The 11,457-nt window shown below is 37.3% G+C and overlaps 1 protein-coding gene across 5 annotated transcripts in view; it reads right to left on the bottom strand.

Annotated features, from left to right (window-relative positions):
- Positions 1–839: 839 nt before the first annotated feature.
- The window catches only part of MKLN1 (muskelin 1), a 321,865-nt gene continuing 311,247 nt past the window's right edge, over positions 840–11,457 (bottom strand). For all 5 annotated transcript variants that reach the window (XM_027574044.2, XM_027574045.2, XM_027574042.2 and 2 more), the window contains one exon: positions 840–6,821. In XM_027574044.2, the coding sequence (XP_027429845.1) occupies positions 6,700–6,821 (122 nt within the window). In that variant the 3' untranslated portion in view covers positions 840–6,699. The remainder of the gene's footprint in view (positions 6,822–11,457) is intronic.

Here is an 11,457-nt window from a genome sequence, read left to right as displayed (position 1 = left end):
TACGTATCTTCCCCACAGAAGAGTATTCATATTTAAATTTTGGAGTCTGATATCCTGCTATCAGATTTGAGGTCGGGTAGACACTGACCTTAGTATGTCTTACAGTTTATATTCGGTGCTCTCAAAAGTATGGCTAGTGTGTATATGTAACATTGAGCTAAGCCATTACAAAGGTGGAGTATCCTAGGACTTCCAATGTAGGCAACTGAAGAAAGGTAAATACAGCAACCACAAGGCAAGATGCTAAAACGGTCACTAGCAGATATCTAATGGCACAGCCCTGATGGTGTAAGATCCTCTCTTTGTTGCAAAAGGAATTTATAAAGCTCTGCCAGCTGCAATGGAATTGGACTTATTCTAGATACCTTCTCTAATCAATCACTTTCCAGACATGAAGGAGACGTACAGAATAAACCAAATTTATTAAATACTTTTTAAATTAAATTTAATTTTTTAAAAGATTTTATTTATTTATTTGACAGAGACACAGCGAGAGAGGGAACACAAGCAGGGGGAGTGGGAGAGGGAGAAGCAGGCTTCCCGCTGAGCAGGGAGCCTGATGATGCAGGGCTCAATCCCAGGACCCCAGGACCATGACCTGAGCCAAAGGCAGACGCTTAATGACTGAGCCACCCAGGCGCCCCTAAATACTTTTTTTAAAAAAAGATTTTATTTATCTGTCAGAGAGAGAGAGAGCACAAGCAGGGGGACTGGCAGGCAGAGGGAGAAGCAGGCTCCCAGCTGAGCAAGGAGCCCAATGCATGAGTCAATCCCAGGACCCTGAGATCATGACCTGAGCCAAAGGCAGAAGTTTTAACCTACTGAGCCACCCAGGCATCCCATACCTTTTTTTTTTTTTTAAGTAGGCTCCAGGCCCAGCATGGAGCCCAACGTGGGGCTTGAACTCACAACCCCAAAATCAAGACCTAAGCTCAACTGACTGAGCTACCCAGGCACCTCCAAAATTATTAAATACTTCTAATGCCAGAACTCATGGATTTCTTGGCAAAGTAGATAAACAGTGACCCATGGGATTATGCGTAATTAATTTTAAAGTAGAGAAAACAATTGATGCCAGTGTAATTCTGTATGGGTTGTAAGTTAAACATGAAATGACAATTTTCTTCCTATTTTAAAAGGCTAGAAAATAAACCCCAACCAAATGACACTGGCTAAACTGTAACAAAGATTTTCTTTCTTGAGATTTGTTAACTAAAGAGAGAAATAAAGCTCAAAACCGGCTACTTGAGCAACTCCTTAATCATGCACACAGGCCTGTTCAGTATATCACACAGTGCTTTTCCTTCCTGCCAATTAATCTGGCAGTCATTAAGCACTGGGCGAAACTGAAAAATGATGATCTCTTCAGGCTGGTATTGGTGTGGCAGACAGCTCAGATATCCACACTAACTGCTGTGAATGCTAGCATCCCAGATGGTACAGAGCTTGTGCTGTGGCAAGAGCTTCAACATGATGAAAAAGCAAGTCCCATGGGAGCCCCAAAACTGCATGTCAGAATGTTTTATTGCTGGTTTTCCCACTGGATCCTTCTCAAGAAACTGGCTGAACATAAGAAACTGCTCAGCTAGTTTAAAATCTTGAGCCCATCACAGTGGGTTTTCTGTTCCAAGACCTCTAACAGCTCTTTGGGAGAAAATGAGAAAAGAAACTAACCAGGAATGCTGCTTTCCAAAGACGACACGGAATAACTGAGCTGTGATTCCTTTAGATAGTCATCTTCACAGCACTGCATCAGCAAAATGAATTTAGGGTTCAAAATGGAGAGCTTTCTTTTTCATTTAGATTTGTGGACGTTCTCATCCATGAGCAAAAAGCTCCTATTTTCCTTTCTCTAACATATCCGCATTCTCCTCAAGCCCTGTTCCTGGGGTTCAATTCCTCCAAGTGAAAATGCCATACAGATGGGCAAAATAGGATGCTGCACACAAATGCTTGATAGTTCATTGAAACTGTCTAAGCCGCAGATAAAAAGGAAGGTGAATTATTTCATGATTATCAGTGATAATTTAAAAAATGAACAAATACCAATCATTTCATAGCAATCAAAGCTATTCCTAATAAACAATTACATCAGAAACTGAAAGTCAATTTTTAACACAGATTCCAACTTCAGCAGAACATCAATGCTACTCAGAGGTAGTAGGAATAGAGGGAAAAAGGCTAAAATAAAAAAAAGGCAACGGGCAAATGGAAATCTGGTGATGTGCTGAATTCCATGAGCTCTGCTATGAAACTTGTACATGATCCTCAGTTTTAGGACTATGCTTCCTAGGGTCAAGATAAGAAGCCAACACTAGCTCCTCCATTAAGGCCACCAGAGCCATGTTACTAGCCTCCAAATGAAAAGGACTCAAGGGTTCTGACAGCAATGTCTCAACATTATTAATTCTTTCATAATGGACAATTTTAAATTTCACTATTCTGTTGTCATAAACAAGGATAAAACAGCATGTTTGCCTCAAAATGATTTTGACCTTTTCTCTTAAGTGGTACAACACTCATAAGCATTGCCAAAGAAAACCTAGGGAATCTAGGGCTGAAAAAGCCAAGAATAAAGTCAGGTCAGCTAAGGAAATAATGGATGTAAAATTCACACTATTTGGTAGGCAGGAGGAAATCAAGGTTAAGAAATTATGTAAAATAAAATCTCTAAGATAGCATATTTTTGTCCAGGAAAAAAAGCATCTGGTGAAGAACTCAATAAATTGTAATGAGTCCTCCTGCCAAAACAAACAATGGCAACATCATTCAGCTGATCTAGTTGGCTCCTAATGAACTGTTTCAACAAACTTGGAAACGTCCACCTTCAACTGAGATACCTCTACACTAGAAATTTTGGATAGTCAAATCATTTCAGCATTGATACAAATCACAGGAAGATATAAGCTATAGTCAAAAATCACAGAAGAATGTTATTTGACTAATAAGAAATACAAAAACCTTTGAGTGAAAGAGCCCAAAGATCTAATCTACAAGTATTGTCATATACAGACCCTATAGGACACTCTCCAATAACTATAAACTTTTTCTGAGGAAGCATGCAATCCCAGATCAAGGACAATTTTAAGAACCTGAAACTTAGTAAAAACTCAGCCCAGAATTTATGCAAAAGGATGAAACTGCAGACAATCATGGATTTTTAAGAAAAGAAGGGTTATGAAGGCTATGTTTTTAATAGCTAGATGACTTTGTTTAGAGTACACATTGTAATGATCCCCTCCCATACAAATCACTTCAAACCGTAATTCCCAACTGCCAGTAACATTCAACCAGCTAAAGAGTTAACACAACATTCACTCAGGAAATAAGTAAATGACCCATAATTACCAAATGAATTCCATATGGTGTTAAGAATAATTATGACTTCTTCGTGTTATAACCATGAAACAGTATAATTCAGAGAATAAAATCAAGAACATGTTCCTAAGTGCTTTTGGATCCACTGAACATCATTCTCAATGCAGTTTTTGTTTGTAGGTTAGATTTTCACTTTTTTATTACATAAAATTCTGTTAATGTATCTCTAAATAGCACTTTTAAGGCAGATGTGAAGAGATCTGCTAGAAGGATAAGCTGGGAACCATTTATATTCAAAATACATATTTCACCCAAGAATGCAGTTTTATAATCTTAAATCACTGTGCTCTAAACCCAACAAGCCTTTCTGTGATAAACCAGTAAATTAACTTTCTAATGTTTTCTATCAGTTTCTACTTATTAGACATGGACAGGTCAGTTTTAGCATCAGTGCAAACCAGGTCTAAAAAGATAATCTCATGAAAAGCTAAGACTGTCAGCTTGAGCACTGAGTCAGGCACCCAAGTCTGGATTCCTTTGCTTGAAGGAGATTGAGATTATCTGAATTAGTCAAACTGGCCACATGAGGTCTCTGTTATTCCACAGCATACAAATGCATTTTAGAAGTATCTTTCAAATCAGATAATTTCTCATCAAGTACAAGCACGGAAAATAATGTTAGAGATCTAGTTTACTTTCTAGAATAATGCATTCCCCTGTGAAAGAGAGAAATGGGAATGAAGCTGAAGCAAGAGATAATGAAACTGAGTAAACTGTGCCCTACTAACGAATGCATCTAAAGCATCAGCCAGGTGTTTCAACTGGGACTCACTAAGCTAGAATGAAAGCATTTCAAGGAATAAAAGCACAGATAATTTGGCCTACCTAAACACTGTATCTAAATACCAAATTAGGTTAAATTATAATACACCGCTGGTATTCTTGGAAATATATGTAGCTCCTCACTAAATATATAAACAAGTTTCAAATCAGGTTCTGCTGTGAAATGTGAGCAATGTGTCATGTTGGTCATGGATAATATGAAGCCCTACGTTCTCCTGCAGTCATTGCCAGCAATGCTCCTTTAGAGCCCCATGGCACAAACTCTACCGAGTCAACAACCTCCTCAACAGTGTATCTCACTTAGGCAACACTGGATGGTTTACTATGATTCAGCCCCATTTAAACATGTTAGTGAAAAAAAATTCAGAAATGAAGTAAAGGGCAAAAGTTCCATCTAAATAAAGTGAGGAAAGATAAAATTAAAACAAGCTTATGTTAAAAAGCAATAGTAGAGAGTCATTTAGGGAAAAACAAAAACAAAATCACTGAGGTCAAGAACTGCGTTTCTTCCAAATATGGAATCTACGGAACTCATGAATAACAGCGGAACTCATGAATAACAGCGACAGAGAAAGCACTGTAGAAACAAAACGTGGAGGCAGCAGACTTTCATTTGGTTAGTGTGTTTAAAGTGCCAGAATTCACGGCAAGCAAACTAGAGCTTTTAAATTTAGAAACTGTCAAGTTCTTCCCTATCGACTCTTTGATTTGTACTTGTTTCCACAAAACAAGATTCAACAGGCTACAGTATTAGTGATACTATTTTATTTCTTGACTGTCAGGGGACTATCATTTTATGAAGATGTACAAGAATGTAAGATTCTATTTGCTCACCTATAAAGTCACTTGGTTATTATGTAGCTGCACAATTTGGTACTTCGTGAATTACATACTATAGCTTTCACAAGGTAAGATACAAATCTAATTGTTTAATAAAGCACTATGGATAGCTTTGGGATGCTTGGAAAGCTAAGGAGCCCAAGATTCAAGTCTAGAACTAGGAAAAACTAGATTTCTGTCCATTCCCAAAAGCAGTGAAGCCAAGCAATAAAGACAGAGTGAAGAGGGATCTCAGTCTCATTCCTATACATGAGACTTTTCGAAAGTGCAAGTCAAAGTCTTCTCTTTCTTTGGTGAGGCCTAATCTTGCTACTCAGGGACATACTCAATTCCACAAAGTCCTTCACTTTTCAGAGCTACTGGACTGACGGACATTTATTGTACTTAGTCGGCTTTAGGCATGGTGGGTGTCAGTTGCATGCAGCACACTTTTTGAGTAAATGCAAGCACTGGCCAGGTTTGGGCTTCCTATACTGTACCCCACAGCACCTTATGGAATGATATATACCTCCATCCCCCCCCAAAAAGAACAGTGAGAAAGCCTATCTGCCTTTCTTTTAATGAAAACAATACCTGCACCATTATTTTCTTTTTCTCCACTTTAAAGCCTGTGTGTGTTTTGTGAAATGCCTATCAGCTGTATTCCATCGGACAACTACAAACCATTATTCTTTAAGATAGCAGTATACAGAAGCAGCTGCAGGGAGCTAATGTATATGGAAATAAACAGAAGCACAGCTCTGGAAACCCACACTCCCAAGTGAAAATGCTACCAAGAGCACAAAGGAGACATGGAATCACACCTCTACCAGAGGAAAGAGTCATTTTCTTCCAAAATTTGCTACAAAGACATCAATGAACATATTAATGACGACTAGAATCATCTTGCTGGTCATGTTTATATTGGCTCTTAAAGGTTCTGAACTATATTCTCCTCAGTTTAAGGTTTCTGTGACTCAAAGCTATTGTAATATCCACTATAAAATATATCATTACAGAAATACTATATACCAATCTCAGATAGTACCTGGATCAATCTTGGGTTTCATTTTTTAGTTTTATGACAAGGAGCATAAATTTGAGCCCTCTGTTCCTCCTACTGTTGAATGTAATACAAGACTCTAGTCAACAGAGACACATAAATCACTTTAACATACATCACTTGCCCTACAGAACTATATACTTTTAAGAATGAACTGAAGAGGTAAACAAGTGACACCACTTACAAGCAGTTGTGTGATGCGAGGCAAAGTGAAATGGGAAAGGAGGAGAAAGGGGAGAGGCCAAACCAGCCAACAACAAAACCCCATTCTTCTTTCTAGCACTGAGTCTGTTAATAGTGCTTATTTGCCCCAGTTTTATAAAAATCAAATAAAAATCAGAAAAGGGTAAACTGCCTGATTATTTCTTCTTTTATATTCATTCGTTCTTAAAAGTTAAAGTAAGAAAAAAATATATATATATTTAAATGGAAAGAATACCAATTTCACTTTATTAACCTAATTCAGGAACAGGATGAGGAGAAAGGGGCTGAGGTGGGGTATGAAGGAAGAGGGTTAAAACTTGTGACAGTAAAGATCCCTTCAAAATTCTGGTGCAGTCCTCGATCACGGCAGCCTAATTGTTGGTCAACAGAGTTGAACTCCAAAATACTGAACGCAGACTCCTGTTCTGCATTGCTGTCCAGCGGCTCTCCAGTTACAGCATGATGAGATCTACCAGGTTGCCTTTAGGGGGAGTCATGCTGTCAGGAAAGAAATTTACTAAGGTGTCAAAGAGCTGAGTTCTTTGAGCATAGGTGTGATCCACGTCGGAAAAGCCTGGTAAAGGAGAGATACAAAGACACTCATCCACTGTGTCTAAAACATGTAACAGAGAAGCTAGTTGAGAAAAGCAGCAACGTATAATGGAAACACCAAACCCAAATCTGATTTTAAAATGAGACAGACATGGGTCTTGAACCCAGTTTTACTACCTGGCAGTGGGGTGATCTTAGGTAAGTGAACCAGCCTTTCTGTGACTGTTTCCACAACTGTAAATTTGTGTTAATCTTGTCTACTTCGTGGCGTTACTGTGCATATTACATGCAATTATGTGAGAAGCACCTGTTCTAATGACTGGCACCTTAGTAACAAATAGCGATTTCTCTTCTTTTCCTTACAAGCATTTTCCTCTTCTAGTCCACTGAGGCATTTTCACTCCTCTTTTTCTGACTTTATAATGCTTCTGACCCACTAAACTTTTTTTAATAATAAAAATACAATAAAATCAGGGGCGCCTGGATGGCTCAGTCGGTTAAACATCCAACTCTTGGTTTTGGCTCAGGTCATGGTCTCAGGGTCCTGGGATCGAGCCCTGCGTTGAGCTCAGTGCTCAGCACAAAGTCCGCTTGTCCCTCTCCCTCTGCCCCTCCCCCCCACTCTCTCTCTCTCATAAATAAATCTTAAAAAAATACAATAAAATCAAAACAAAAAAAATACTAAAATCACTTTCTTTAGAAGGTGGGCTAAAATCATTAAGGTCCTGAGAGCTGGAAGTAGTCTCAGAGAACTGAGTGAAAGAAATACATGTACAGTAATGTGGAACAGTGCCTGGCACATAGTAAATGCCATACATTCACGGTACTATGCACCAGGCTCTCGGCCAGGCACACGTCATGTGAGAGATAGAGCAGTGAACTACCTTTATCCAGATAAACATTAGAAACTGGATGACATTCTTAACAGGTGGGGACAATGGAACTAAAGGATTTCCCCCCTTTAACTTCTAGTAAACATTTAATTTTCAAGTTTACTCCAGCCAAAGGAATATTCAGTGAGATGCTTCCTTCCTTTTGTCAGCTTGTATATTGTTTTAATCTACTTCAAATTTCTTATGTACATATGAAGTAGGAAAATGATAATATAGCGTTCTGATTTCCCCGTTCGTGAAATGGCTGAGACATGAGAACCCTACTGAGTACCATAAGACACAGAAATAGTGCCAGAAAGTTATATATGCCATGATACTCTGAAAATTATTTCAAATTGGACCAATTTTCATTCAACTTACAATACAGTTTTAGGTACACTCTGTTTTTTACTCTTGTAAAGAACATGAACAGAACAGAACATTGCCAAGGATACCAGTTTCCTGGAAGGAAAATAAACAATGCCTCAAGAAAGGTACATTCCTTTTTATTAAAAAAATTTTTTTTACTATTATTTTAAGTTTGAGGACAAATGTTTACTTCTTTGGAGCTTAAAATTTAATTAAGAAATATCATGGAAATGAATGGAAGGAAATACTCCAAAATGTAAACAAAGGTTATCTCTGAATAATGAGATTTTTTTTCTATTTTATGCTTCTCTGAGTTTTCTAAAATTTTTAAAAAATTCAAACTCCTAGTTTCAAGAATAGTACCTCAAACACTCATATACCCTTACCTAGATTACTCAGTTGCTAACATTTTGTCACATGTGTTCTCATGCTCTCTCTCTGTGTTTGTACCCCACACATAGTTTTTTGTAGAATGATTTGGGAGTAAATTGTAGACAATTTCATCCCTAAATACTTGAGTTCATTTCACCTAAGAACATCACTTAAATAACCACTATATATTAAATTTAGGAAATTTAACATTTTTGTCCCAATAATCTTTTTTTACAGTCATTTTCCCTACTCATCTAAAACTCAATCCAGTATCAAACACTGTATTTAGTTTTCTTTGGCCTGGAATAGTTCCCTCAGCCTCTGTTTCTTATGATACTGATATTCTTGACAAGTACGGAGCAGTTACAGAGTTGTAGAATGTGTTGAATTTGGGTTATCTGACTGCTTCCTTGTAATCAGATTGAATTTATGCAGTTCTGGCAAGAATACTACAAAAGTGATACTGTGTGCTTCCCACTGCATCATGTCAGGAGGCAGATGCTATCCGTTTGTCCCAATGTTAACTGTGATCACCTGATTAAGCTGGTATGGCCAGATTTCTCTAATGTGAAGGTGTTGTTTTCTACCACTGCAATTAGTAAAGTATTTTATTTAGAAAAAATTTTTGTTAAGTAGGCTCCTCGCCCAACACGTGGCTCTAACTCACAACCTTGAGATCAAGACCTGTGATCAAGAGTCAGGTGCTCCATGGACTGAGTCACTCAGGCGCCCCCAGCAATTAGTAAAATATTGACAAGACGACAATTTGAGACTGTGTGAATATCCTGTTCCCCAACAGACCTGAACCCAATATTAGCCTTCACTGATGATTCTTGCTTAAAACAATTATATCTTGCTAAAACAAAACACCGATGGTGTTTTCCTAACTCTACAATTCCTTCTGCATTTGTTGACTGACACTAATTATAAAGAGCTTTTCCTCCATTTTATTTGTTTGCATGAGTATGTACTCATGGATCCTTTTATTGTTCAATATCTCGTATTTATTACTGTCATTATTCATTTTAATACTCATATTGTCCCAGTTTGGGCCAGCAAGAGCTCTTTTGAGCTCGTTTCTGTGTCTTTTTTAATGTTCCCATTAATTTTTGAGCACTTCCTTATTTCCTGGTAGAGCAAGATATCCAAGCTCATCTTTACACAGCTCTGAAATCAGCCATTTTTTTCAAGGAGCCCTAATTCCTTTTAGTGGTGAGTGACATTTAGAATTAAAGATCATTTGTGTTAATTGCCAAGGGTGGTAGTGTTTCTAGGCCTGAACACATATGTGCACACATTATATACACAGCTGTTTTTAAAGCAAAATTATGAGTTCGTGATTTCATTGATGATTCCCATTTTTTTAGAACTCTACAGGAGTCTTCCTCTCCTTAATCCCATTCCCTATTTACAGTATCTCCTTTCTCCCACTAGGAAAACTGATTCTCTACATCATCATATTTACTCATTTGTTCAATGTAAAATACATACAAAACATGTTCCAGAATTACTATATCCATACCATTACCAACAAAAAGCCAAGATTTCTTTGCTTTTATTGTCTTTAGACTAAATCTCACTAAAGAGTATAGTCTAAGCACTGTAGCATTGTACTGAAAAAGTTTCTCTTTTTTCCCCCTATTGTGTGGTAATATTACCAACTGTTTGTAGTCAACTTTAGAGTTTTCCCCTTGTTTTATTTACTTTCTATAATTGTAAAAATGTCATAATTGGTTTTATTTTTAAGAGAAGATATTGATTCTGTGGTAATACTCTAATGAAGTAATATAATACCTATGTATTACTAATATATTACTAATGAAGTACCAATGTATCCAAAGTAATATCAAATGAAGTAAACACATTTTCATGAGATTAAATGATTTAAGAGGGAGGGAAACACTGAGTTCCTACTCTGTGCCAGGTACTTTATATATGACCACATTTCATTTTTTTTTTTTTTAAAGATTTTATTTATCTGTCAGAGAGAGAGCGAGCGAGAGAGCGCACACACAAGCAGGGGGAGCATCAGTCAGAGGAAGAAGCAGGCTCTGCACTGAGCAAGGAGCCTGATGTGGAACTCAATCCCAGGACCCTGGGATCACAACCTGAGCTGAAGGCAGATGCTTAACCGCCTGAGCCACCCATGCGACCCTGACATTTCATTCTTATAAAAAACTAATGAAGCAGTTATCATAAACTCCCCTTTCAGATGACAACTTAGGGATATTCAGTAACTTTTTAAGATCTCACAGCTGGTGAAGGAAGAGAATGGAATGTGAACCCGTGTCTATCCACTCCAAAACCCATTTATTTATTTTTATTAACTAATATTCACTGAGGGCTTAAATTGTAGGCAGTGTGCCAAGTTCACTTAACCCTTAAAAGAACATGTTTAATTATTTTTTGACTTAATTTTTTTCTCTTATTAGAGTATATATAATTGACATACAATGTTATATTACTTTCAGGTGTACAACATAGTGATTCTGATTTGACAATTCTATACATTACTCAATGCTCCCCATGGTAAGTGTGGTTACCATCTGAACATGTTTTACTTTTATTCACCATTTACCAATGAGAAAATTGAAATTCACACTATCATTAGATAAATGTTTAAATTATGGTAGATCCTATTATGGAATACCATGTATTACTTAATAAGAATATAACAGATCTAGTGTAGTTTCTTGCAAACATCTCCAAGCCACATCATTAAATTTTAAAACGTTATGTTGTAGAATCCATATTTTACATTGTGTAATAAATAAAACCAAAACACACAAAACTATACATCTGTGTGTGGTTACAGTCCATCTTTTTTATGCAGATTCCTTATTTGTGCAGCTGCCTAACCATTAAAACGTACCTGTAACCCCCAAATCAATACTTGTGGCATGATGTGGTCATTCACAGACATGTGGAGAGCAGTAAACATTTGAATCAGCACAGGCACATGCTGTCAGCCAAGGGTGAACTGGGTGATGCTCTGCCTTCTTTTAGCACCTCTCATACTATAAACAAGTGTCCTTTTCAATCTAC

This window comes from Zalophus californianus, chromosome 12 (genome assembly GCF_009762305.2).
Source record: "Zalophus californianus isolate mZalCal1 chromosome 12, mZalCal1.pri.v2, whole genome shotgun sequence".
Classification (NCBI taxonomy): Eukaryota; Metazoa; Chordata; class Mammalia; order Carnivora; family Otariidae; genus Zalophus; species Zalophus californianus.
Note: the sequence above shows the minus strand (reverse complement) of the source record. Positions and strands in the feature narration are given on the sequence as shown.